Source organism: Equus caballus, chromosome 13 (genome assembly GCF_041296265.1).
Source record: "Equus caballus isolate H_3958 breed thoroughbred chromosome 13, TB-T2T, whole genome shotgun sequence".
Taxonomy (NCBI): domain Eukaryota; kingdom Metazoa; phylum Chordata; class Mammalia; order Perissodactyla; family Equidae; genus Equus; species Equus caballus.
The window spans coordinates 51,076,962-51,104,118 of record NC_091696.1 but is presented as its reverse complement, the minus strand read 5'-3'; the positions used below and the strand labels follow the sequence as shown (position 1 = coordinate 51,104,118).

The 27,157-nt window shown below is 55.1% G+C and overlaps 2 protein-coding genes across 22 annotated transcripts; one reads left to right on the top strand and one right to left on the bottom strand.

Moving 5' to 3' along the window:
* Positions 1–868: 868 nt before the first annotated feature.
* Positions 869–10,111, bottom strand: ZSCAN10 (zinc finger and SCAN domain containing 10). The gene is made up of 6 exons (XM_014730221.3): positions 9,824–10,111; positions 4,186–4,651; positions 3,685–3,952; positions 3,409–3,473; positions 3,171–3,228; positions 869–2,642 (listed from the first exon to the last, which is right to left on the bottom strand). Exons 2-6 carry the CDS (start codon positions 4,579–4,581, stop codon positions 1,081–1,083), a joined length of 2,349 nt encoding a protein of 782 aa, XP_014585707.3. The 5' UTR covers positions 4,582–4,651; positions 9,824–10,111; the 3' UTR covers positions 869–1,080.
* Positions 10,112–15,456: 5,345 nt separating this feature from the next.
* Positions 15,457–26,548, top strand: ZNF205 (zinc finger protein 205). Of its 21 annotated transcripts, none has more exons than XM_070232344.1 (8): positions 15,457–15,714; positions 16,439–16,549; positions 19,666–19,736; positions 22,237–22,450; positions 22,786–22,877; positions 23,252–23,372; positions 24,945–25,040; positions 25,301–26,548. In XM_070232344.1, exons 3-8 carry the CDS (start codon positions 19,680–19,682, stop codon positions 26,365–26,367), a joined length of 1,647 nt encoding a protein of 548 aa, XP_070088445.1. In that variant the 5' UTR covers positions 15,457–15,714; positions 16,439–16,549; positions 19,666–19,679; the 3' UTR covers positions 26,368–26,548. The 21 variants fall into 21 exon arrangements, with proteins under 21 accessions (XP_070088445.1, XP_070088442.1, XP_070088451.1 ...); XM_070232341.1 differs by having other exon boundaries at positions 15,566–15,714; positions 19,609–19,736; XM_014730217.3 differs by lacking the exon at positions 15,457–15,714 and adding an exon at positions 15,788–15,978.
* The last annotated feature ends 609 nt before the right edge of the window (positions 26,549–27,157 follow it).

The window sequence follows — 27,157 nt, the reverse complement described above, 5'->3', positions numbered from 1 at the left end:
TCTCCCAACCCCACAAGGGCTGACTGTGACCAGGCTCAGCGCTTTCCCACCCACCTGAGCCCAAGAACCTTCTCTTTCCCTGGGTGTGGGGTTGGATCTCCCTCAGCCCCTTGAGCCCTGGATGCTGAGTTCACTACTTTCCACAGCCCTGTGCTGAAGAGCAGCTTTGTGTCAGGTTGGAGGAGGGACAAAGATGACTCAGACACCATGTTGTTGTGGGTGAAAAGCCACCGACTAAAGCCAGAGTGCATGTTCTTGGAACTGGGGGAGCTTTGTTTTTCTCTCATTTTTACCAGAGTCACGTGACTTTGAATCTATGCACCAGAGGGGAGAGCCGGCCAGGACTGCCTGATGGGTAGGAAGAAGGTGGGGCCATACACCAAACAGCTTTGGGTTTGGAGCATTATGGGTGGTTAGGGCTCCCCAACTAACTTCCCAACTCCGGGCAGCCCAGTTTCGTTCCCCTACGAGCATTTTCAATATGAATTACTTACCAAGATTATAGAACAACAACTCCCATGAAAATCCAGAATCTGGGTTTCTTAATTGTATTGAATTTTAATTCATTTGAACAGCCACATATGGCTAGAGAATTCCATATTGGACAGCACAGATAGGGGTAGACTGCAGAGGAGAAAGTATTCTAGGCTGAGAGTCCCTGGCGTTACCCACAGCTGGTTATGACAGATGGCCTCTCCCCCCACACACACCCCCTGGTGTTTCTGGGTTGGGGGGACTCTCGCTCACCTGCTCCTGTCCCACCTGCTATTGAAGGCGCAGGTGGAGGAAGGAGAAAGGTATCGTTACGACACAGCCGGGAGGGTAACAGATGGTATTTTGGCGAACTTAAAAAAGAAAAAGGAACCACTTTCCAGAAGGCTGTTTTACTTTGAGCATTTTGACATACATTCCTGAGGCCAGGAAGAGATGCCTCTGGGGAAGGGCAGAACTAACATGCAGAGTTGGTGGACCCAGAGGGAGGTCGGGTGGGGTGGGGGGACAGGGACAGACACTGCAGGCCTGGGCTGCGGAGGACGCCTAGGAGATGTGCGCAGGGCAGGCCGGTTGAACGCGGCGCAGCTAGTACAAGGTCTCCCGCGCGTGCGTTCTCAGGTGGCGCAGCAGGTGGGAGTTGCGGCTGAAGCCGCGGCCACACTGCGTGCACGAGTAGGGCCTGGCCCCAGTGTGTACCAGCATGTGCCGCAGCAGGTTGCAGCTGCGGCTGAAGCTCTTGCCGCACTCCAGGCACTCCTGGGGGGGCTCAGCCTGCCCATTCACCGCCTCGTCCCCTGCCCCTGCGTGGGTGGCCAGGTGTCGCTGCAGGTGGGCATTCCGCCGGAAGCTTCGGCCGCAGGTCTGGCAGCCGTAGGGGCGCTCGCCAGTGTGGCTGCGGCGGTGGCGGGCCAGGTTGGAGCTGTTGCGGAAGCGGTGGCCGCAGGTGTCACAGACGTGGGGCTTCTCCCCGGTGTGGATGCGCTGGTGGCGCGCCAGGTGGGCGCTCTGGCTGAAGCCCTCGCCGCACTGGCTGCAGCGGCAGGGCTTCTCGCCAGTGTGGCTGCGCCGGTGGCGGGCGAGGTCCTGCGTCTGGCTGAAGCTCTTGCCGCACTGGGTGCAGTGATGGGGCCTCGGGCCGCCGTGGGTTAGGAGGTGGCGGGCGAGGCCAGCTCGGCGCACGAAGCGCTTTCCGCAGTGCGGGCAGCCATAGGGCTTCTCACCCGTGTGCACTCGCTGGTGGCAGATCAGCTGGGAGCTCTGGCTGAAGCTGCGGCCGCAGACCTGGCAGGAGAAAGGCCGCTCGCCTGTGTGCACGCGCCTGTGGGCCCCCAGGTGCTCGCTGCGCCGGAAGGCCTTGCCGCAGTCGCTGCACACATAGGGCCTTCGCTCGGGGCCCGGGCGCAAGCTGCCTGAGCATTCGGAGCACTGGTGACCCTGGTCCTTGGCGTGGATCCGCAGGTGGCGCTTGAGGCTGGAGCGGCGCTGGAAGGTTTGGCCGCAGTGGGAGCACAGGACGACGGCTGGCTCCGGCGCTTCAGTCTTGGTCTCTGGGGCGCACGGCGGCTTCTGGTCCTGGGCGTGGGCCAGCAGGTGCTGCATGAGGCTGGACCGGCGCTGGAAGCCCTGGCCGCACTCGGCGCATAGGAAGGCGGGCTCAGAGGAGTGCGTCTGCAGGTGCTTGCTCAGGTGCGAGCTCTGGCGGAAGCGGTGGCTGCAGAGGTGGCAGGCGTGGGGACGCTCGTCCGTGTGTGTGCGCATGTGCAGCTTGAGGATGGAGCTGCGGCCGAAGCTCTTTCCGCAGCACAGGCATGGGAAGGAGCGCGACCCTGGGTGAGACCGCAGCTGGTGCGTCTCCAGGCGGGCCAGCTCTGGGAAGCTCACTCCACACTCTGTGCAGATGACCTTCATCTCTGGCTGCGACTTGGGGGCCTCCCCGGCCACTTTGACCTCCAGAATGTCATTCTTGCTGGGAGACGACACTGCTTCACCGGTGCCGCTCACCTCAGGGCCCTGCCCGAGTGACGGGGCATGGGGCTCTTCCGCCACCCTGGGACTATCTGCCCGAGACTCTGCTGAAGTGGCAGCGGGCCAGGCAACCCCTTTGGGCTCTTCTTTAAACTCCTCGTCTGGGGTTCTGCTTCCAAATCCTGGGAAAGAAGCAGAAAACAAGGACAGTCAGACCTATTGTGAGGGGCTCCTAGGAACTGCCAGGAGTACGTTGTCTGGAAGCAGAAAGAAACCCAAGATTCTGCAAAGCTGGTGGGTGGACAGAGGGTGGGGATAAAAAAAAAAAAATACGACAACAGAACAAATAATTCAATTTTCCACTGTAATCGATTTAAAGTGTACAATTCAGATCCATTAGGTATGTTTACAATGTCGTGCAACCATCACTACCGTCTGCTGCCAGAACTTTGTCATTACCCCAAATGGAAACCCCTACCCCTTAGCAAGCATTCCCATGACCACCTATTTTAAAGGCTCAAAGTCAGTAGGGTTGATTATTAGACCAGACACAATGAACCTCTAAAAACATATACATAAGATCTCATCAAAATAGCCCATTTGTAGCCAAAGAAGCCAAAAAGTCAGGTAGGGTCTGGAGCTTCAGGGACCACTCCTGACAGGAAAAGAAACAGACTTCAGTGGCAGTAAGCCCAGGAAAGGCCTCTTACCCAGAGGGTGCACAGGCCAAGACTTCTTCGCTGGGACATCTTCAAAGGTCAGGGATTCCTGTGACAAAAGGAGAGGCAGAGACCCTCAGTGAGTGAGGAATGGGGCTCTGGGACCTGAGGAGGATGAAGAGATTTCAAGGTTTAAATTAAGGAAGACATGGATGTGCCAAAACCACAGAGGCAAAGAACGTTCCAGGGCATGAGAACAACCTGGAGTGAAGGGACCAGTCCAGCTCACCAGCACAGCTGCCAGCTCCTGATCCCGGGAGTTTTCCTCCGGCCACAGCGGGGGACCCTGGGGGGCTGACAGCATTGGGGGAGGAAGAAAGAGCTGTTAGAAGCCAGCTTTACCTACCATGTGGCTACGAGGCTGTGCGCCCATCTCCAGGGCCTGGCAGAGACATCTTGGCTCTCTCCCAACCCCATCGACTAGGGAGGCTGCCCATGGCTGCCTGCCCCGCCCTCATGCACTCGGTCTCCCGGTTCCCACCTTCCTTGGGCACGAGCTCCTCACCGCTCTCTTGCAGGGCCTGAAATGTCCTCTTGGGACCTGGGCTCTGGGGCTGCTTTGAACTTGGGGAATGTCTCCAGGCCCCCAGCTCAGCAGGCTTGGAAGGTCCTGGCTGGGATGGTGGGAGTTCATTTGGTGGCTCCACGGCTGGAGGCCCTTCTGAGGGCATTTCTTTTTTGGGGCTGTGGCTGGAGACCTGGGAAGGGCCCCCCTGTTCCTCCAAGGTGATGTCTGCACGGGGACAATTCTTGCCAGCATTAAAACTAAAGTCCTGTTCAAAACACATTCATGTTAGACAATGGACAGGATGATAATACATGTCCTACTGACTCCCACAGGAATGGAACAGAGGAAAGGTGTGAGTCGGACAGGGAAGAAGTTAGGAGGTTAACAAGGACTTGGTGGAGGGAGGAAAGTGGAATGTTCAGTGATTTCTTAATGGAACAATAAAATCCCTGTCTTTTCACCCTGCTGTCTGTCCCGCCTGGCCCACCACCCTCTTACCAGTGGCCCCACGTTGCTAGACTCCCTCTGGACACCCTCCAACAGCAGCACCACCTCCTCGCCGTCCCTGAGCTGCTGGCCCTGGAGCCGGGCCAGGAGGTGGGGAGGCAGCACACTCAGGAACTGTTCCAGCACCAGCAGCTCCAGGATCTGCTTCTTGGTGTGCAGAGCCGGCCGCAGCCAGTGGCTGCAGAGCTCCCGAAGCCGGCTCAGGGACGCCCTCGGCCCCATGTCCTCCTGATACTGGAAGCATCTGAAGAGCTGGTGAGCCACCTCAGGCCGGGGCCTGGCCTCTGGCTGCCTGGGGTCCTCCTGGCCGGCAGACTCCTCCTCCTCCAGTTTGACTGCTCCAAGCTGCTCTGGCTCCCGCGTAGCTGAGACGGGTTCTGCGAGCATCCTTCACTTTGGGCGGCAGCTCACTGCAGCTGCTCCCACTCTCGGGTCTCTCTCCCTCTCTGCTCCACACCTGTGGTGTCAAGAAATGCCTAAAGATGTGGCCTCCAGAAAAATCGTTTCTCGTGCTGGTCACGGGCAATGGCTCAGAGGGCAGCATAGCCCCAGACCTCAGTCTACCAACAAACCAAAAGGCAGAGAAAATGGACAGTTCTGTGTTATCATCCTCTCCTGCAGCATTTAGAACTTCGCATCACTTTACCCCAGTGACCAAAGTCGGCATCCCTGAGAAGACAGTCTAGCTTTCCCTGCCTCTCGATGTCATGCCACCAGGTGATACACAGCACCACCGAAGATGGGTCCTTGCCAAAAATGTTCCATCGCAATCTAATCTGGCCTTTAGACCCAACTTCTAGTTCAAAGGGCATTGCAAGGAATAAGAACAAGCCAAATGATCCCTCCAGGAAATAACTGAACAAACCCAAAGACAGGACGTTCCGGGAAACAGCAGAAACAACCAAATGCATGAAACTTGACTGGATCCTGATTTAAAAAAAAAAAAAAAAGTGTCTAAAAGATATTCTGGAGTCAGTTGGGAGCGTTTGAATATGGATGAAGCCCTAGATGATAATGGAGAGGACTGTTAATTTCTGAGCTGGGATTCCAGTTTCATGGTATATAGGAAGTGCCTTCATTCTTAGAAGGCGTTGAAGGATTTGGAGTGAAAGAGCATGAGGGTTCAGCCATATTTGTGAACCGACAGGCAAATATACCATAATTATTGCAATTGTTGAATCTGGGAGATGGGTGTGTGGATGTTCAGTGCATTGCTCTTTCAACATCTCTATAAGTTTGCGAATTTTAAAGATAAAGGGCTGGGGGAGGGGGAGTTCATGCATGCAATAACTCCTTGATCAGACACCCTGACCCTCACTTTATGGCTCTGGAGGTGGCTCCCAGCAGTCAAGGCCATGGCAACCCATCTGACCAGTGCAGGGCTGAGCTCCCACCTCCTGTTCCAATCTCGTCACCTCCCTGGGTTCTATTCCCGGAGACTGAGGCCAGGATGAGCCAGGGATCTGGGATGGGTGGATAGGTCTCCAGATGAGAGACTGAGGCTCACAGCTTGCAGAGGTTTGTGACACATGTGTCCCCAAGGCAGGCCAAAGTTGGCCTCACCCAGTTCAGAGCCTCTAGTGGGTGTGCCCTCGGGAGCTGGGTCATGGGTGAGAGAAGCAATCATTTCCCTTTATTTTCTAATTTTTTTTTTTTTTAAGTTCTGAATTCTGCTTTGGTCTACCAGTCTGGGAGGTAGCCATCCCAATCCTGAGAGTCTGGCTAGCCATAAAAAGTCTGTTTCTAACTGGCCCCCAGGGGGCACTGGTTCCACGAGACTGACAACCTGCCCCTCTCGTCCCCCGTCAGCCCCACTCCTCTCATGCCAAGGTTTCTGTGGGGCTATGCCTTTCTTTTTGGGGTAGCCCAGAGCTAGCAATGGGGAGCTGCCCCAAGTTCAGCCCCACCCACAGGGGACACAATTCAGACCTTCAGCACAACCCAGAAGGCTTACACTTTTCTGAAAAGACCCATACTTTTGTTGCAAAGCTTTCAGGCACTTTTAAATCAGGCAGGAATTATTTCGTGGATCCGGAAACCCAAGTTCTAACATCTCTCTGCCCTCCCTACTCTCCTGCCTCGGGGCTACAAATGAGCTTCTCCCAAACCTGTCCCACACTCCCACCCCATGGACATCCCAGGCAGGGGGATGAGAAGAAAGCCTTCTGCATCACTTCTCACCACAGGATGGGAGGAGAGCAGGGCCCCATGCCTGGGAGACAGCACAAGGTGGGTGTGCATCCTTGGGAGCGATTGCTCTGCTCATTATTACTGGGTAATAACACAAATGGCCACAGCTAACAGCTGGTCCCATCAGTGACCTATTTTACAGCTGAGGACACCAAGGCTCAGAGCTACAGACATTTGTCCGAGACAGTAACCCAGCCTTGGCAATGGAGCCAGGGAGAAGTCTGCCTGGTGGAGAGCCTTGGACAGTTTGTAGAGCCCCCTGTAGAGATCCGGGCTGAGGGGCCAGGGCTCTTTTCAGGCAGGTGAGTGGGGTGGGATGCGGTGGAAGAACAGAGGAAAGCTGAGTTTTAAGCCTGGCCCTAGCCCTTCCCACCTCAGAGAAGGAGAGGGAGGTGATGCTGAAACAAAGACCCAGGCCCACCTCCTGACCACCTGACCACCTCCCCCACCTCCCTCCAGCATCTTCCCAGCTTCCCTCCCCTCCCCCACCTTCCTGCTCCTCTCCAGTCTCCCCCCTCCCTCCAGAATCTCCCCAGCTCTCCCCCTCCTCCCTCCAGCACTTTCCCCGCCTCTCCCCACAGCCTGTCCAACCTCAGTTCTTTCCTGCACTTAGGCATCTGTCCCTATGTGGGGCTCCTTCCAACCACTGGCGCCTTTCTGCTGGGACCCCACAACGAACCAGCCACCTGTCTTTCTCCGTCCAGTGTCACACTGTGCCACCATCACGGTTGAATATTTCTCCTCTTGGCCTGCAAATAGGAACTGGGTCTTGTTCGCTAACTTTTCACCCAGCTCTTGAAGTGACTTAAATGTTAATGGAAATAACAAAATTGGAATGATAATGGCCACCTCACAGTTGTAATTACTGAGGAATGCATGCAAAAGTGTCTCGTGTGGAAAAGGTCTTTGATAAATGTTCAAGAAAACGGTTTTTGTTTCATTGTGTTTTGGCAGCAAGAGCAAAATAATGAGAGACCCCCCTCACTGTAATCAGGGACTCTGGAATGAGGGCCTCAGGGCCTGAGCACCTGTCTGCATGCATGCACCCTGACTCGGGTCACTGAAACCCACGCCAGCCCACGCGGTAAATTATAATTTCTCCATTTGACAAGTGCAAAGAGCGGCTCTGTGAGAATGGGTGGCTTGCTCAAGGTCACATCAGGAGCCAAGATTTGCTTTAAGGTGAGAACGCTGATCTTGACCAGAGTGCAAAAGCTCAGAAACAGAAAAGGGCCCAATTTCCCTCCTGCCCTGTGTGATTTCTTAGCTAGAATATCACAGCATGAATCAGAAAAAATAAAGGGCTTCCAAATTCCAGCCCTCAGGCCTAGACACACAGGTTGCTGGAACCTCCAGGTGAAGCCAAAAGGTTTGAAAGAGGTGGGATTCAAGAGAAGTTGGCCTTAGAGTCTCTCCCTCCCCCTAGGTCCCCAGGACAAAAGCACTGCTAATATGCACATCTTTGGGGGTGGGGTTGGCTGGGTTGGGTGGGTGCAGGCTCTTCAGCCACACTCCAATATTTGACCAGCTTAATCTGGAGCCCAAAGAGGCGGGGAGGCATACACTGGAGCAGCCCGGGGTGGAGATGCTCCCACGAGACCCACCCAGACAATAGGAGCAGCCAGAGCTGGGGTCCTCGGCCAGAAACTCTCTGTTTCTCCCAGGACACAGTTAGCAGGAGCCTGATCGGCTTGTCTTTGTTAGCCTGGCTCCCCTCCTGCTGCTGGGCTGGGTCCATGAGGCCGGTCAGTCCACTTGGGGGCACGTGGAGCATGCCTTCCCCTCCCCAGTTGGTCCAGCAAGACCATGTCACAGGAGGTCCTGTGAGCCTACCTGATGCCCCCATAGCCACAGGTCCACTGAGCTGGCTGGCATTGGGCTCTCCAGCAGGGACCACCCACATCCTCTCAAGACTTTCTTCTAGTCCCCTTGTCCCCCATTCCACTGCCGAGGCCTGGAGCCCCCCTTCCTCTCCAAGCTGCTGTGAATCTCTTAAGTCTGTCCTGGCAGCCTGCACCCCAGGCCGCCCTGCAACTCACCTCTCGGGGTCCCCACTCCAGAGTCAGAGGTGCTGGGGGTTCTCTGAGGGCCCCAGGGCCAGAGTCAGCCTCGGCCAGCAGGGGGAAGGACTCTGGGAAAATGGAACAGGAAGTTCCCTGCCCCAGTCCCATCCAGGTGAAGAGGGGGCTTCCCAGAGTTAACCCTTAACCTTCCAGTTTGGGAGTAGGGTGGTGAGAGGGCGGGGCCAAAGACAAAACGCCTGATCCACATTCCAACCTGGGACTGGGTCTGAGTCTTAACTAGGCCCCAAGACCTGACCCCTCCTACTTAGGACTGGCCCTGTGCCTCTGGGGGTCCATCAGCCTGTACTTTTTTTAATGTCTGGTGTGTGCCCAGCTCTTTGCTAGGCATTTCATTCATGCAACACATCTTTGCCAAGCACTTGCTGTGTGCAGGCAGAATTAGGTACTGAGGACAGAGAGGTAAACAGGAGGAGTAGGCCCTGACCTCCAGGGTCTCACCTGCCTGGTGCAGGAGCAACTGTGGTAGGTGTTCGGAAGGAAACAGAACAGGGCCATACGGTGAGGGAAGAGAGGGTGCCATCAACAGTGCCACCTAAAATCTTCCCAAGAATCGTGCGAGGTGGCTTTTGTCTCAGCTTTACCAATGAGGAGGCAGGGCCTCCCGCGAAGGGAAGTGACCTCACCACTGGCCTTGAGCCCAACCCCAACTCCAGGCAAGCCTTTCACTTTGCCCTAAGGGGCCTTTTTGGGTCACGCCCTCGGCCGCAGCCTGGAGGGCGCTTTCCTCGGGGGAGTCCCCGGTGGCCCCCTGCGCGTTCAGGGACTGTGGGCACCCCCCCATGGCACCACCTGTCCAGGGGCCCCGGGGCCACGTGCTCGGTGGCCAGAGGCTCGGGACTGGCCGCCCCTCGGCCCAGGCCCGTCGTGGCCAGACCCTGCCCTTGCTCTGGCTCCTCTGCCAGGTCGTTGTCTTCCTGCATTTGACAGCACCTGGGCGTATCCTGCTCTTTTATTTTAACTGTCTAGTGTGAGCCTCGCTGGACCACAAGCTCCGTGAGGACATGGTGTTTCTCTTGTTTGCTCCGCATCCTCCGCGCCTGGCCCAGCGCCTGGCACATGTCAGGACGGACGAAATGGTGCTGCGCGCCCGGCACCCGGCGCTCCACCGCTCGGACTTCCCGCCGCTAGGTTCGGGGTTGGACTCGGGCGGAGTTCTCCAGCCGGGCTGCTGCGGCCCGCCCTTGGGCGGGGCCAAGAGACCCCCACCCGCCTGTGGGCGGGGCCAAGAGACTCCACCCCCCCCAACCCTGGGCCGGCCCCGGGAGAGGCGGGGCGGATGCGTCTCCTACACGGTTGGACCTGGGCTCCGACCTGCCCCCAGTGCTGCTGCCCCTTCCCCTGCTCTCAATACTTACCTGCGCCCCCAAGGCTGTGGCCTTCGAGGACGTGGCCGTGTCTGAGCCCTGGGGGTGGAGGCGGCTGGACCGAGAGCAGGGAGCCCTGTCCCGACGTGATGCGGAAGAACTGCGGGAACGTAGCCTCTCCAGCTAAGGATCCGGCCTGGGGGTCTCAGGGCCTTGGGCCTGGAGCGACCGGAGTGAGAGCTGGGGGAGCTGGCTGGGGACGCAGCGGGAGGGCTCAGTGTTCGCTGTTAACATGGACTTCCAGGGCCTCCGACTCAGGCGCACACCTTTCCTGGAAATACGTCAGAAAAGCAGAGACCAGTTGACCCAACCACCAGAAATAGCAACCAGGCGGAAAGGCAGGTGCCTGGAGTGAGACAAGACCGACAGCGGCTTTGGGCCTCCTTCAACCCTAAACCTCTGCCCTGGTGTGGACTGCGCCTAACATCCCTGCTCCTGGCCCACGGCGCACGCGCACCATTCACTCGTTCATTCTGAAAACATTCCCTTCCCTACTGTGTGTGACCCCAGGATGCAGTGCTGAGCCGAACGGACAAGTCTGGGCAGGACCGGGTCACCGAAGCAGAGATTCCTTTTGACTTCTTTTATTAACTCAAGTTACTTTGCAGATAAAAGGGCTTAATGAACATTTAAGTCCCTTCAAATTCTTTCTGATCTTTGAAAATACACTCCCCTCTCCCGGAGTGTTATCCATTAACAGACGAAAATTCTTGTGAAGTCGCTGGATTGTTGTTTACCTCCATTTAGTAAGTGATAAACACATCCCCAAATGACTTTTAATCTAAATCTACCTCTCTGGGGGTATATTTCAATATCTCCTAAAATTATCTTGAAACTGCACACAAACTATTCTAGTTGTTACCTTAGTTTTGGGGTTTTTTGGGGGAAGTGATTGGTGTCTTGAAAAAAACAACCAAACCCCAAATTACCATTTATTTATTAAATGTGAAAGAATTAAGTCTAGCATCATCTAGGTCAGCAAAAGCACCTACAAATACTAACTTATGGGGTCTTCGTCTTTCCTCTCATCTCTTCAGAGATTGCAAAAGAAAAATGAGTTTTCCTATATATTCAGTTTCCGTAGGATTCCTCCATTGAGAATAATTCGGGGGGAGAGGGAGAATCCTTCTCCAGCTCTGGGAAGAATGATTTTTAAAAGTGCTATGATCCCTTGAACAGCCTCTGGTGAATCCAGCGGTTTAAGTGCGTGTCTCTCAACTGCATTAGTAACTTCTTTTCCTGCAGTTTTAACTCCAGCGTTTTCCTCTGGGTAGCTGCAATCTTAAAGGACTAATTGCAGGGTGTTGATGGCACAGCCAGATCCCTCACTAAGGACTAGCCCTGGTACAGAAGCATTGGGGATTTTGACGAGAACACGAGGTCCATCCCAGTCTGCCTTCAGTGTCTGTAAATTCGCCTTCCCCCAAGCTTCTCAGCTTCTTGTCTCATTGGCGGGAGCAGCCTTTGCCTCCAAAGGCCCAAGCTGCAGTCTCCATGTGACTTCAGCAAATCTTTTAATCAAATTCTTTCACTCTGCTCTTCCGTGGCTTTCCATTGCCCTTAGAACTAAATCCAGACGGCTCACCCTGGGGGCCCATCCACAGCCCCTTCTTACCACGGATCTCAACTTCTGCCCTCTTTTCCTTTGCCTGCCATGACCCAGCCATTGCCTTTCAATTCCTGAGCACCCCAATCTGATGCCACCTCCCCACCCTGGCTGGAGTGGATGCTTTCACTCCCATCCCTGCTCTGCTTGTTCCTCTTCATCTCTAAATTTCAGTCTCCTGGGGGAAAGTGCTTCTGTCCACCCTTCTCTTCCTTAGAACTCTACTGGCTCCTGGGACTCACACACTTCTATTTTCTTGTTTGCTGTCTTTCTCCATTTCTCCAATTGTCTCCTCTCATCCTTTGCCACCAAGTTCTCTTTCTTGACCTGATCATTCTGTTTCAGCATCCTGCCAGGGCTCCAGCCTAGATGGCATCCAGTGATCCCTGCCTCTTGTTAGTCACAGCCTTGTGTAATCCACTGTCCTTGAGTGTGGGCTGAATTTAGTGATTGCTTCCAACAAATAGAATCAGTAGTAATGATGGGGTGTCACTTCTGAGACTAGGACTCTCTTCTCTCTTGCTTGCTCACCCTGGTGGAGTCATGTCTGAGGAGAGGTCCACGTGGTGAGGGACCAAGGCTAGCCAACTTGGATCCCCCCACCCCCCATTCAAGCCTTAAGATGAGACCATAGCCCCAACTGTCAACCTGACTGCAACTCTTGACCTTGAGCTAGAGGCCCTCAGCTTAGCCCTGTCAGGTGCAGAAACTGTGAGATAATATTTGTTTTAAGCTGTGGTGTTTTGGGATCATTTGTTATGCAGCAATAGATAACTAAACGTACCCTGCTTGGTGGTTTCATAGCTGCTGTGGCTTCCATGACCATTCTCAGTGCCAATACTCATGCATTTATATTTTGCTTCTCAGCTCTTTGTCCACTTGTCATTGCTCCTTGGATGTCTTGTGAATGCTTCAAAGTCTTCATGCTCAAAATGAAACTCACCTCGCCACTGAAACTCCAGCTCCGGGAGAGCAGGCTTTGTTGCCGTTCATGGCTATGGCCCCAGTGCCGGCACACAGCAGGTCCTCACTAAATGTGGATTGAGCGAATCCTCTACATCAAAGCTGGGTCTTTCCTGGTGTTCTCTCTTTCGATAAACGTAGTAAAATCCATTCAGTCACTCAAGCCAGAAATTGGGATTTATCTTTGACCCCTCACTTTACCTCATTCTCACATCTTGTCAGTCTCCCAGTTCTGCAGGTCTGATATCCTAAATGTATTTCAAATCTGCCTGTTTCTCTACCTCCACCGCTGCAACCCGAGTCTACGTCACCATCATCTCTTGCCTGGACCAGGCCACTCCCAGGGCCACTCTGCTGCCCCCTTCTGGTCACTTCCCCTCCCCTTAATCACTATCCTGACTTCCAACCACAGCAGATTTGTTTGGTCTGTTTTTTGTTTGTTTTTTTAAAGATTGGCATCTGAGCTAGCATCTGTTGTCAATCTTCTTTTTTTTCTTCTTCTTCTCCCCAAAGTCCCCCAGTACGTAGCTGTATATTCTAGTTGTAGGTCCTTCTGGTGGTGCTATGTGGGACGCCACCTCAGCATGGCCTAATGAGCAGTGCCATGTCTGCACCCAGGATCCAAACTGGCAAAACCCTGGGCCCCCAGAGCGGAGCGCGCGAACTTAACCACTCGGCCACCGGGACCGGCCCCCCTGTTTGGTCTGTTTTTGAACTTCGTGTAAGTGAAGTCATACAGTAGGAACTCTTCATCTAGCCTTGCTCACTCCACAGCAGGTGGCTCATCCACTGAATGGTATTCCCTGTGGCGTTATTTATTCATTCTACTGTGGCTAGACACTGGGTGGTTTTCAGTCTGGGGCCACACCTAGTGGCTCTTGTACATTCTGGTGACCATATATGTGAGTTACTGCTGGGTTTGTACCCAGGACTGAATCACTCTGTCATGGGGTAGGTGGATATTCAGCTTTAGAAGATTCTGCCACACATTTTCTGGAGAGCAAGCTCTCATTTCCCCTCCCGCCATCTGCAGACTCATCTTGTGCCTTTCTTGCAAGCCTAGGATAAGCCATTTCTCCAAGGGGCCCTTATTCCTATCATTAGCTGATTTCTTTTTCACATTATAAAGCATTCACAAAAATATAATTTTTAAAAGGATGAGATAAAGAAAAAACAAATGGAAGTTCTACATTTTTTTACACTCAGTGGAATAAAAATAATATAAGAGATTCTTGTGAAAGACCATTTGAGAAGGGATTGGGTGTGGGGCACAGAGACTGCAGCAGGATGAAAGGCTGAAAACAGCTGAAAATGACATCAAGGGTGAGTGCCTGGGTGCCACTGCCATCTGCTCCTGTAAGGGGCCTCCAGTAGGGGTCCTCCGGTGCTGAGCCACTCAGAATGCTTCCCAAGTGCCCCCATCTCCACCTACTTCTGTGTCTTTGGCTGGCATGAGTGAATGTAGCCTGAAACTCTAGGGATCAGATAGCAGGAGGTGGCAGTGGCAGCAGCAGCAGCAAAGGGTATTTTGGGATGATGACAGTGTCCTAGTTTCCTAAAAATGCACCAACCACTAAAAGGAAAGTAACTTAATTTACTCTAATTTCCACCCCAAAGGGCCAAAGTGACTGTTGGGCTTAGTTTCAATGAGCGTCCCCTCCTTGCCTGTACTGTAAGCTATCTTTAGCTCCCAAGTAGAGACTCTGTTCTGGAAGGTGGGACGTGGATGTTTGGGGGAACATATCCAATCTACTCTATTAAGTTTGGGGGCTTTTGTAGTCTTCCTGTTCACAGCTTGCCTGGCTGAGGCTGAAGCTGCCAGCCTTGACAATCGTGGAAAGAAGAGCTTGGTGTTGCTGCCTAGGGAGGAGCCTCCTGTCCTCCTGAAGCTTGCCCAGAGCAGGAAAAAGCTGTTTCTGCTGACTGTGATAGGCAGGCTGCCAGGCCAACATCACAGCTGTGATCTGGAAGCTAGGCTTGGTGTTGGCAGCCTCTCCACCAGCCCTGTTTGCAAGATCAGATGTTAGCCTTGCTCACCCATTGGAAAGGAGCAAAGGCTCCCTGATAATAGCTGCTGGATAGTTCTAGTTGCTGCAAGGCAAGGGTATGAAGAATTGGGTGGTGAGTGGGGCCTGGTTAAAGAAATTGTGACATAGCCATGCAGTGGAACATGCTACAGTTAAAAAACAGCAAGGCACCGCTTGAGGACTGTAGAACTCTCAGCACAACCACTCCATCCAAACGCACACCTTGAGACCTGACCGAGCTCCAGCATGGCTTCTGGGAGCATGAGGCTGGGATGGCCCCAGGCCCCCATTAAATGCCGGCCGGGGACAGGAAGCTCACCACTGCTGCCAGGAGAATCCACTGTTTGTTCCAGCCAACACCTATGATAGGCCCTGACGTCCCTTTCTCAGAGCATTTACTAAGAAGGAGGCATAATTGTGAACATGAGTCTGTTACAACAGGAGCACCTGTGACCCAGCTGAGAGCCATTCCTCTGAAATGCACTCGTCGGGAGGGACAGGGCCTCTGTGTCCCTTCTCCCCGGAGGACAGCCTCCTGACTTCCATAACTGCCACCAGCAGACATCTGGCCTAGTCGCATCTACGCTGATGGGCTCCTTGTGATGTTTCACTCCTCTGACTACCGAGCCCGGCTCTCCCCCGCCCTCATTCTCCCTTTAAAACGCCGTCACCTCTGCACAAATCACGGAGGCCAGCTCTGTCCCTGCGGTCAGTAGTTACCGACAAAATCTGCTTCCACCGCTTTAACCAATGTTTGGCCGTGTTTGTCTTAGACACGCTATATTTTGTTTGTTTTTTCTGTCTTTTTCTCTATGCTTTTTATATTGAACAATCTCTAAGATATGTGTTACGCACGCAGAAGGGGCAGGTCAGCAGCATATGGTACACTCCCATTGAAACAAAACAAACGGAAATTCAGAACAGGTGAGTGTGGGGCGAGACCCTTGTCCCGGGAGGCTAGGTCCGGGCGCTGGGGCGGAGTTCGCGCTCCCGGGTCCCCACCGTGGAGGCCTGGCGCCGGCGCTCTCGGGCGGAGGGGCTTCGCGCAGACAGCCTCAGTTTCCCCACGGAGGACGCCGACTCGAGGGCTCGCGGGCATCCGCCCTGCGGGCCTCACCGCCCCGGATGCCCCCACAGCGGGCGCCGCGGCAGAGCCAGGAAAGCCGGAAGTTGGAACTGGGTAGCCGGACGGGAAACGCGGGGACACCGGCGAGAGTCAGGCAGCACCAGGGGGACCCTCCCCCTCGGTGGCGCTGCCCCTCCAGGGCGCCGACGGGAGCGCGCAGGTGAGGGTGGCTGGGCGGGACCCTGGACGGGGCGGGGCCATCGGGGCGCCAGCCAATCACAGGCGTCTCCCGTGGGCAGGCGGGCGGGGGCAGCGTCGTTGCCTGGGCGACGCGCTCCCCGCGTCCGTGTTCCGCGGGCTGCGGAGCTGGGCGGCGCCGACTGGAGCTCGAGGGGCTCCTGGGCCTCGCCCGGCTTGGAACGCGTCTGCCTGCGGCCGTCAGCATCAGGGGACCGGGCCGCGGGGTCGTCTCGCGCCGCCGGGGGTGAGCGGGCCGCCGGCCGCGTGAGCTCTCACCACCTGGGGGTTCCATCGGCCCTGGGGGTTCTTATTTTTCTTTTTCTTTAAAATATTTTCATTCCTGGGGCCCCACCCATGTAATACTTATACTGGTTTCCTTTTCTTCTTTTTCAGTGGTTAGTTAATATTTGCTCTGCTGTTTACTCGATTATTCCAATTTTTCTTGGCTCTCTCACATTCCTTTATTTTCTCCTGTCTTCTCTCCCTCCTACAGCTGGATCTCTGCATTGCCCTGTCTCCAGCCTGGCTTAACCGCCTTAATTAGTACAAGTTGTTTTTTGTTTCTTCAGACGATTGTTTTTTCTAGTTTTTATTATTCTGGGCATTTTTAAGGTCCTCTTTAAGACCTGAGTTAGGTTTCAGGCCAGTCTCTGAGGGTAGATTGTGATTTAGTTCCTAACGGTGGCATCTTCTCCTTACTCAAGCTCAGTGAGGCCACCAGATACCGGAGGTGGCATTTGTTGAGTGTTTCCGGTGCCTGAAGCTCTGATAAGCGCCTTCATCCATGATAGTTATCCTTGTGACAGGCTCCTGAGGTGAGTACATACTTATACTGGTGGCCTGTGAGCTGGACAGCAGATGTTTTCTGCTGGACTTGTATGGAGTTCTAAAATGTTTAGTCATCAACATTTCAAAGTCAATATGTTTCACATAGAAATCGAATTCTTTTTGGCTTCTCTTGAAAAATCTTCAAGCTTTGGCAATACTGGGCTCCCAACCACCCCCTTTAAACAAAATGTGGTTTCTTGAGGCCCTTGAAGTCTCTCCCCACTCTGGTCTTACACCCAAGGCATTGATCATTTATGGTACTGCCAGTTGCTGGAGGCATTTGAGTTTTAACCTCTGCTTTACTTTTTGATTCTCCCTTTCCTGCTGCCTTTCGGAACTCTTTCAGGGGCTGCAGTTCCTGCACAGCAAATGTAGTAACCCTTCCTGCTAGACCTGCTCAGTCCTAGAGCCAGCCGTGGAAGACTTTCCTCTCATTTCCAAGAAGGGGCGAATGTCATATAGCAGGTGCTCAATTAGTATTTTCTGAACAGTTAAGTAAGTGTTGAGGTTTCATTTGGTCTAGTTTAGGCGATATCGTGGTGGGTTCCAAACCTCTGGGGGGTGAAAGCAGGAGTGAGTTCCCTTACTCTGGACACTGGCTCTGCTCCTCGTTTGATGGAGAAATACTCACAGACTGAGCAGATAATCTTTTCCAGGACCCGCTGTGGCTTTTTCTCAGTTTAGAGCTCTCTCTCTCTCACTTGAAGACAGTACTGATTTTTGCTACAACTTTGTACATCCCTCTTTACCTTGAGGATTAAAACAGCTGGAAATACTGACCAGAGACAAACCCCAGGGGTCATTTTTCTTTCTTTAAAGTGACAGTGGAATTGATCAGAATCCTAGGACTCCTAAAGCATATTTAACTCCAAAAGCAGAGACACAAACTCGAAATGCTGCAGGGACCGAGTGGAGACCAAATGCAGCAACCTGAGAGCTGGCCCTGAGTGTGGGGAGTATGGGCCCAGGGTTGCCAGATATTTTGATTTTTCAAGAAAATCAATTTTATGAGAACTCCTAATTTTTAAATGTTGGAAACTAAGTTTTAAAAAATTAAACCCTGGGGCCGGCCCGGTGGTGCAGTGGTTAAGTGCACACATTCCTTTTCAGTGGCCCAGGGTTCACCAGTTGGAATCCCAGGTGTGGACATGGTACCACTTGGCAAGCCATGCTGTGGCAGGTGTCCCACATATAAAGTAGAGGAAGATGGGCACGGATGTTAGCTCAGGGCCAGTCTTCCTCAGCAAAAAAGAGGAGGATTGGCGGTAGATGTTAGCTCAGGGCTAATCTTCCTCAAAAAAAAAAAAAATTTAAACCCTGTGAGCCCATCTAGCACACCTGTGGGCCGGTCCAGGGGCCAGTTGTGCCTGTCTGACAGGGTGAAGGGGATACATTTCAGAGGACTCTGCTGGGCTGAAGGTGGTGGGCGTGGGAACTTTTCCTGGAGGAACTTTCCTGGAAAGGACTCCAGGGCTGGGCCCCCAACCCTTTCCTGACACCCATCCCCCATGCCCTGCTCTGCAGAAATGGGTTCCTCACCCCAGAAAGTGAAGTGCAGCCTCTGTCCTCCCGTTTTGGAGGCCTTAGTTCTCAGAGTCTGAAGGGAAAACGGAGACTGAGAGGTGGAATATGAAGCTGCCAGGTGTGTCTGAGGTTCTGGGACCCACGGAGAGCTGATCAGACACTTTTACCCTTGCTATGCCCAGCCTTGAGAAGGAGCTGGGGGAGGGGGTCTAGAAAAATCAGATTGATCCCACGTCTTTCCGAGGTGTGGGGCATGGAGGGGTCGGGATATAGGGGAGTTCCCGGGCCTCTCTGTTTCCTGAGTTCACTCCTAGGGAGAGAGAACTCTGGGCCAGTCTTGGGGGAAACCCAGAGGACCTGCTGACTGGCCTGGGGGCCTTAACTGAAATCCAGGGGCATCTCCATGGAGACACCATAAGACCTTCAGAAGCCCTGTGTGCTGAAAAGGACCCTGGAGCCCTCTGCCCAGCAAGGTGCCCTTCGTCCTGTGAGGACAGCTGCAATGCTCTCTTTGAAACATGAAATATCAAAGTCCTTCTACAAAATGTATTTTCCCATTTTGGCCCTCCTGCTTTGCTAGTCTCAAGAGTATGAGCAGGCAATGCGGATCTGGGAGTCACCTCCCCGCCAAGAGCAGGTGCAGCCAGGCTCGGGACCCCCGACCCGGAACCCTTGAAGCCGGGAACCCTATAGGGCTGCAGCTGCATGGGGAACGGGATCTGGGAGGGACTTCCTGTTGTCCCTAATCCCAGTCTCCACCCGGCTCCCCGCGCCCGTGCAGGCTGTGGAGACTCCCTTCCCCGGGGAGGGGACCCCACTACCCGAGGTGCCCCCTTCACCTCCATCTCGGTGAGGGAGGGTCGGGGGAGGGCACCTGGATCCTGGGACCCACGCTCCTGGCCAGCTGGCAGGAGGGGAGGGGTCAAAGGTGGAAGGCTTCAGGCTGGCGGGGAGAGAAGGGGGCCTGGACCCGGGTTCGGAAAGGGGAAGGACATTGTGCATCTGGGACTGTGAACAGGATGGACTCCTGGCCCCAGGTGGGTGGTTGCAGCTGCAGGAAGGGCTGCTGAGAGCAGCTGGCTCAATTTCTGGATCCCAGGTGGGGCCGAGTCAGGCCGAGTGCAGGGGTGTGTGTGTCCTGGGCCTGGGAGACAGCAGGGCCTGGATTCCTTGGCAGAGCTGGCTGTGCCCAGCAGGGCCCCACCCAGCACCTGTTTTGTAGGATCTCTGCAGAACTTTCAGCTCCTGATGACAGGAGATACAGATTCCGAGTCAGCCCTGGCTTTCCCTGAGCCAGCTGCTCTGAGATGTGGGGCTCTTGCTTCAGTGACAAAGGGGACAATACAAAATAGCATTCTGTTGAAGTGAGGGGCCAAGAGACATCTAGAGTGAGACCATCAGATGGCATCTGGGGGCTTTATTTCTGTTTGGGCACAGGGATGGGTCTGGTCCTGCATGGGGATTTTCGGGGTGCTTCAGAGGCATCCAGATAATGCTGGCTGATTTTCTTCTGCTCTTCCAGGCTCCTGGCTGGGAGCTGGAGGGGGCTTGGCCAACAAGAGGGTGCTGTGCCTTCTAGGTCTGAGAGAGAAAATGTCTGCAGATGGCAGAGGCATCCGGGCTACCCAGGACAAGAAGAAGGCCCAAGAGGTATGGACAGGGGTGCTGGGTGAGGAAGGCACGCCTGGGAAAGAACTGGAACAGGAGAGGATTTTCAAGGCAGGGTATCTGTACCAGTGGAAGAGTTAGACCCACTAGGGGAGCAGGGCTGGTGGATGAGGGGAGGAGGGGTGTTGAGGAGAAGATGGTATGATGGGAAATGCCTCCCACCTGGGATCCACTTCTGTGGAACTGCATTGCTTTGCCTGGTGCATTCTGTAGGCAGCAGACCAAAGGCCACACGAGAGAGCAGAGAGGCTGCATGGGGGTCCTACCGGTGGGGCTGGCTCTCTGGACAGCTCCCAGAGCACACAGGGAAGCCTCAGTCTACCCTCCACTCCCCTCTGCCTGGAACCCTGTCTCCTTTCTCTCTGGATCCGAGCACCTAGTCCTTTCTGTACCTGTTGCGTGTGTGCGTGTGTGTGTGTGTGAGTGTATGTGATTACAGCCTGCAGGGGGACTAGGCTCACTGGTTTGGAATCAGAGGAATATGAGTCAGCCACAGCCAGGTGTGTGACCTTGGGCAAGTCCCCTGGCCTCTGGGAACCAGGTGTGTCATCTGTAAAATGTGGACATTGTGTCTGCCACCCCACTCATTTTGCCTAGGTTATGAGGGGGTCGGAGGAGGTGATGGGCACGAGAGTCCTCTGTAACAGTTCGTCAGCCCGTAGGAGATCATTATTGTAACACATAAAACAAGGGCACCCACGGCAACTAGACTAGGTCAGAGAAACCTGTATCCCCTCAACTAGTGTTTCCAGTGGTTGTAGATACAAATACAAACCAAGTGTCAGTTCTACCATTTTCATACCATAGACGCACAAAGAATTGTTACTACTGTTCGGTTTCCCTTGCACGATGCCTTTGTAACACGGGGCCTTACACATCCAGCACACTCTCTGCTGATGTTGGAATCTGTCAGCTCACACAGTAGAGTAATAATAATAATTACCGGCGCTGCTCTGTGTTTATCCAGAGTTTTGCAGAGTGGGCAGTTCTTTCTCATGTGTTATCTGTGCGCGAGGCAAAGCAGCTGAGTCTCAGAGACCACCTGGCCCCTCTGGCTCCCAGGCACTCTGACTCCTGGCCTGAGGGTCTTTCCCTTCGAGACCCAAACATAGATGGGGGTGGAGGGGTAGGCTTGGGTTCCCAGGAGAAGGCTGGCCAGTCCCCATGCTGTGGCTGATGAGGAGGCCTCACCAGGGGCCTCCTGCGAGGGAAGTGACTCTCCCAAAGTTCTTGAGGTTTTCAGGGAGGCTGTGCCTGCTCAGGGTTGAACAGCTGGTAAGGGGCTGTTCTGGGTTCGAGTCCCGGTTGTGTGACTAAAGCCTGCTCCTTACCCTCCCAGAGGGCTGGGGCTGAGGCTGGTGTGAAGAATAGGGGACGAGCCGAGAGGACCCTGGAAGTCCCACTGTGGGGGGCGGTGCTGAATGGGTGAACCTGAGAGGAGTTTTCCATCAGACCAAGGTGGGCACGAGGCCTCGGCACAGTTAGTGCCGAGTTAGTGGCACCCTTGGGCTATTTTTCTCCAAACCAAAAAACTCCAACTGTTTCAGCCAAATTGAGTCAGGCCGGAAATGGCCCAAGGTCACATGATGCCTCCCTGTCACCTTCAAGACCTGGTGGCTTTGGGGGTGACTTGAGAGTCAGATACGCTTGAGTTCAAATCCTGGCTGAGCCGCTCATGAGCTCCGTAATCTTGGGCTGTTGTCGGATCTGTGAGCCTGAGTGTGTTAGTGTCCTGGGGCTGCCAGAACAAGTCACCACAAACCAGGGGGCTTAGAACAACCACAATTTATTCTCTCACAGTTCGGGAGGCCAGAAACCCCAAATCAAGGTGTCAGCAGGGCTAGCTCCCTCCCAAGGCTCTATAGGAGGTTCCTTCCTCACTTCTTCCAGCTTCTGGTAGCTCCAGGTGTTCCTTGGCTTGTGGCTGCATCACTGTAATCCCTGCCTCTGTTGTTACACAGCCTTCTCCATGTTTCTGTGTCCTCTCCTCTTTTTATAAGGACGTCAGTCATTGGATTTAGGGCCCAACCTAAATCCAGGATGATTTCATCTCAAGATTTGCAACTGATTACATCTGCAAAAACGTTTTTTCCAAATGAAATCACATTCTGAGGTTCCGGGCAGACATGAATTTTGGGGGGATGCTATTCAACCCACTGCACTTAGTTTCCTCATACATTAAAAAATAACAGTCCACACTGCTGGGGGAGGAGTGAGGCTTGCAGTGAGAAGAGGCAGCTGCCCTGTGGGCACCCGGCCGGCTTGCACCTGGCAGGGCCTTGCTGAGCCTGCCCTCCTTCCCTTGCTGGGGTGAGCAGGAGAGGCACTGTCCCTGGGGACGGAGAAGGAAGCAAGGCCAGTCCTTCAAGCTGTGCCTTGCCTTTGGGTGTGCATTTGGCCTTCTGAGGTTTCTGCCCCACCGGGACCCCCGGATGTGTCTTCCTCTCTCCATCCTGGCGCTGATGGGGGCTGTCATTCCTAGCTTCCAGGTCCTAGGCATCTTTGTCAAGAAATGCTTTCTGAGGCAGAGGAGGTGGTGCCTTTGGGAGCCACTCGAGAGTCACCCCACATCAAGATGGAGCCAGAAGAGCAGCACCCCGAGGTGGTGTTGCAGGAGGACGGGACTCAAGGAGCTCGGGGCTCGGTGCCCCTAAGCCTAGGCTCTAAGGAGAAAGCTCTTTTCCTGCCTGGCGGAGGTGAGAAGAGGGACAGAGGTGAGGAGAGGGATGTGGAGAGAGGCACTTTCCTTGGTGGCAGCTGTGGGGAGAGGTGAAGGCTCATGGCCTGGGCTGGGAGGGGAAGAGCCCCCCACCATGGTCAGGGGGAGACACCCGGATGTCAGTCCGCCTGCCTCTCAGAGGCTGCCCCTCTGAGAGGCAACCTCAGAGCATATTGACACTCTTGGGGGGCGTCGGGGGTGGGGTTTGAGGAAGCCGTGGGCATCCCTGGCAGGCCAGGCATGAGACTGCTGGCAGGCCAGCGGGACCAGCAGGGTGAGGTGGCGGCCCTGAGGATGTCTCTCCCCTCTCAGCCCTCCCCTCCCCCCAGATCCCTGTGCTTTCCCGTGAGGGGAGGACCAGAGACCGGCAAATGGCTGCGGCGCTCCTCACCGCCTGGTCCCAGGTGAGTGTCCCAGCCAAGGCTGGACGAAAAGCGAAGGAGGAGCAGGGACAGCACCCCTGATGGGGAATTGTCTCTGGCAATTCTGAGCGCCGGCCTGAGGTTGGGGGCTGAAGAAGGACGTGCATGGAGATCCTGATCTTTGCTGTGGTCCCACAAAGAAGAACTCTTGTTTTTGTCTCTTGTCTTCTGCTGTACACAACCACTTTGTTCTCACCCCAGAAAAGCCATCCTTGTGTGGCTGTCCCGCCTCACCATCAGACCCGAGGGCAGGCATCACTCAGGGCAGTGGGTTGGGAATCTGGGGTCTTGCCCCCATCCTGGTACCATCATGCCCTTCCATTGTCCTGGAGAGTGGGCGTTTCATATTGTTTCAGATGCCAGTGACCTTTGAGGATGTGGCTCTGTACCTCTCCCGGGAGGAGTGGGGGCGGCTGGACCACACGCAGCAGAGCTTCTACGGGGATGTCCTGCAGAAGAGGAACGGGCTGTCCTTGGGTAAGGGCTTGCATGTGCTGGGGCGCCACTTCCTGAGGCCCTGGATGTCGGGGTGGGGCCTACCCTGTCACCCCCTACTCCTCCCTTTCTAGGGCTTAACCCCCTAGGGCTTAACCCCATAAACTCCCATGGTTTATCTAGTCTGCTGTTCTGTAGAAGCTTCCTAGTGATGGACCTGGTCTGTATCTGCTGACATGGTAGCCACAAGCCAGATGTGGCTGTCGAACACCAGAAATGCAGCTAGAGCAACTGAGTTTTTTCTTTTCTTTCACTTTAATCAGCTCAGATTTGAACTGAAATAGCCACACGTGGCTGGTGGCTGCTGTGTTGGACAGTGCCGACCTGGACCTTCTGCTTCTCCTCAGTTCTTCCCTAGTGCTTATTCCTATCGTTTCACCCTCCTCCTCCTGAAGCCTAACTTTAGCGATGTCTGAGCAGAAGGTGTGGCTCCAGAGTCGGGGCTGCTTGTCTGGTGTGTGTGGGGGACATGGTGCCAGCTAATCTCTCCAGGCCCGTAGACTGAGTTGTCACATCTGCTCTGGCTCCCTCTTTTTTGCTCACAGTAAGTAATTAAGTCCCAGGGCTTTGACTCCTTAGTTTCAAACTCTAGCTTTCTTGGCAGAATTTTATGAGATCTTATGGAGAATTCAGAGCGTTCATGCATTCACTGTCATTCATTCAGTCAGTCAGTCAGTCTGTCTGTCAACACACATCTATTGCACACCTGCTAGTCCAGGCGGAGCTGGGGGCCTGGTAGTCCCACCGCTGACTTTGCTGGTGGGCCCGAGTCTCAGCTGCCGCCCTGCTCACTCCTTTAATTATCACAGGTTTGCTCACCACCCACTGTTAACTCTCCCAGAGCCCAGACCAGCAGGTCCCGGCACGTACTGGGAGATCAGAGGGAACTTAGCACCCATTTGCGGCCTCACAAATGCCCTTAACTATCCGGTTGATCCAACACATTCCTTCCCTCCCACGGGGCTTGGATCAGGGCCTGGAGGCCAGGGCCCCTCTGCTCTGTGACTGACAATCAGAATTCCTGGGCCTTCACCTCAAAGGACTTGGCAAATAGACCTTTGGTCCCTGACTTCTGGGTGGGCAGTGTCCCTGGCCCTCTTATCCAGGCCCTCCCACTTGGCCTTGTTTTGCCCACTGCCCCTCCTCCAGAAGCCCTTTTTGCCAATGGTCCTGTGAAGGTACAGGTACAGGAGTGGGAGGCTGCATCTGGTTTACGACATCACTGGGCTCGCTGCTGGGGGCTCTGTGACGTAAGGGGGTCCCAGCCCTGAGCTGGCCTAGCTCCTCTCCCTTTGCTTCCGATGCTCATTCAGGGTAGCGAGACAGAGCCTGACTCAGCCCTGAGAAGGGTATGTCTGGCAGTTACCCTGGAGCGGCTTCCTAGAGCAGCGTAGATGCCTGACCCAGAATGGTCTTTGAGCTCACTTAGTTTTACCCCATGTTCTCTGGGCTGCACCCTGTCCCCTTTTGCTCTGTCACTTCGCAGTGGCGTGGCGTCCCCCTCTGTGCCACCCAGCATTTCCGTGACTGAGAGCAGCATCTCTTTCTGGGCAGGGTTTCCCTTCGGCAGACCTGTCTGGGCCTCCCAAGTGCAGGGCAAGGGTGAGGCCTCGAGCTCGTGCCGGCAGACAGATGAGGAGGAGAAGAGAGGTGTGTGCAGAGGTGGCGTGTGGGCGGGCGCTGTGGCATGGGGTAGAGGGGTTGTAGCTGTCACTCCCAGGTGCTCCTTGTCAGTGTGGGCTCTCTGTTTCCTGTGGGGTACAGACACATGGCCCTTCCTGGGGTAGGGCGACCAGCCTCCCCTCTGCAGAGGGTGGTTCCTCCCAGGTCCTTGCCCTTATCTTCATCTCCAGAATTCCCCTGGGTCCCTCATAAAAGCCTCTCTCTCACTGGAAACCCCCTGTCTCCAGGAGCCATTGAGGTGGGGAAGGAGGAGCCAGCTCCATCCCTGGCAGCCCTCAGGGATGTGAAGGCCCTCAGGACCAGGGCAGGGAGAACCCAGGGAGACATCCTTCAGGGCAGGCGGCAAGCAGCTAACAGCCAGAGCCCAGGGCCAGCCAAAAATGACGGGCAGCCAGGCCCCCCAGAGGAGAGACAGCCAAAACTAGCCCCACCTGACACCAGCCTCCTGAAGGCCCAGGAGGGCCACCTCCCAGAGAAACCCAAAGAAGGGGAGACAGGTGCCCCCGAGAACAGCGAGGAGAGCCTGCCCGCCGATGGCGACACCAGCAAGAAGACCTACAAGTGTGAGCAGTGTGGCAAGGGCTTCAGCTGGCACTCACACCTGGTGACGCACCGGCGCACGCACACGGGCGAGAAGCCCTACGCCTGCACGGACTGCGGCAAGCGCTTCGGCCGCAGCTCGCACCTCATCCAGCACCAGATCATCCACACGGGTGAGAAGCCCTACACCTGCCCCTCCTGCTGGAAGAGCTTCAGCCACCACTCGACACTGATCCAGCACCAGCGCATCCACACAGGCGAGAAGCCCTACGTGTGCGACCGCTGTGCCAAGCGCTTCACCCGCCGCTCGGACCTGGTCACCCACCAGGGCACCCACACGGGCGCCAAGCCCCACAAGTGCCCCATCTGCAGCAAGTGCTTCACGCAGAGCTCGGCCCTGGTCACCCACCAGCGCACCCACACCGGGGTCAAGCCCTACCCGTGCCCCGAGTGCGGCAAGTGCTTCAGCCAGCGCTCCAACCTCATTGCCCACAACCGCACGCACACGGGCGAGAAGCCCTACCACTGCCTCGACTGCGGCAAGAGCTTCAGCCACAGCTCGCACCTCACTGCCCACCAGCGCACCCACCGTGGCGTCCGGCCCTACTCCTGCCCCCTCTGCGGCAAGAGCTTCAGCCGGCGCTCCAACCTGCACCGGCACGAGAAGATCCACACCACTGGGCCTAAGGCTCTGGCCATGCTGATGCTGGGGGCCGCGGGTGCTCTGGCAGCCCCCTCACCTGCTCCCACCTAGGAGATGGGGAGAGAAGGGGCTGGGCCCCTGGAGGAGGAGCAAGGGCAGCTGCTGTTGGAATGAGGGTGGGCATAGGAACAGGATTGGGGAGGTGCTGGCACAGGGTGGGGCATGGCAACACAGGAGGAGCTAGGGTGAGGAGCAGAGATGCCAGCTGCAAATTAAAGGCCTTGGAATTCAAGCGATGGCCTATAGCTCTGTCTTGTGGGGCCCTGGCAGCTGACCCTGGACTGTGGGGGGCTCCTGGGTCAACCATGTGTCATCACTCAGGCATCCCTAAATCATTGCTCTCTTGGGGCCTTGGGCACTCTCCTCCCCAGCCTTGACCTGGCTTGGGGTCCATTCCAAAGTGTCAGGACTATAAGTCTGCAGGCAAAGTCTTCTGAGCACAGAGAGGTTTCCCAACCCAAAGCCAACCAGCTGCTTTTGAAATTGTGGCTCCCCCAGAGGGCAGTCTGATGCTGTTATCACTCTCATCCCAGGGACATTGCCCACTGAGCTCTGGACCCCCCCTCGGCTCTTCTCTTCAGAGCCAGAGAGTAGGGCAGAGCCAGCTTGGGAACTCATGGGAACTCATGCTCATGGTCCCCTGCCTACTCTGTCTCCTGTCTCAGGCACTGGGACCTCAGTTTTGTGACTGGACATTTTCCCTCTGCTTCCATTGGAGCTCGGCCGTAATCCAGTAAGGATTCCTCCCTTACCAGGGACCACTGTCCCCTCCTGGTCTTTTGTGAGGCTGCTGCCAGCTCCCTCTGCAACTTCTCACCTTCTCTCCTCTTCACACATGTCC

What these genes read in the sequence shown, in the direction of transcription:
- ZSCAN10 (XM_014730221.3), bottom strand. Translation starts at nt 4,581, where the DNA reads ATGCTCGCAGAACCCGTCTCAGCTACGCGGGAGCCAGAGCAGCTTGGA. An exon ending in CTAGCAACGTGGGGCCACTG is followed by an intron (nt 3,953 to 4,185) that starts GTAAGAGGGTGG and finishes TGTTTTGAACAG; the next exon opens with GACTTTAGTTTTAATGCTGG. An exon ending in AGGAGCTGGCAGCTGTGCTG is followed by an intron (nt 3,229 to 3,408) that starts GTGAGCTGGACT and finishes CTTTTGTCACAG; the next exon opens with GAATCCCTGACCTTTGAAGA.
- ZNF205 (XM_023616450.2), top strand. Translation starts at nt 18,792, where the DNA reads ATGGGGAACGGGATCTGGGAGGGACTTCCTGTTGTCCCTAATCCCAGT. An exon ending in ACAAGAAGAAGGCCCAAGAG is followed by an intron (nt 19,737 to 22,236) that starts GTATGGACAGGG and finishes TGTCATTCCTAG; the next exon opens with CTTCCAGGTCCTAGGCATCT. An exon ending in TCTTTTCCTGCCTGGCGGAG is followed by an intron (nt 22,451 to 22,785) that starts GTGAGAAGAGGG and finishes CTCCCCTCTCAG; the next exon opens with CCCTCCCCTCCCCCCAGATC.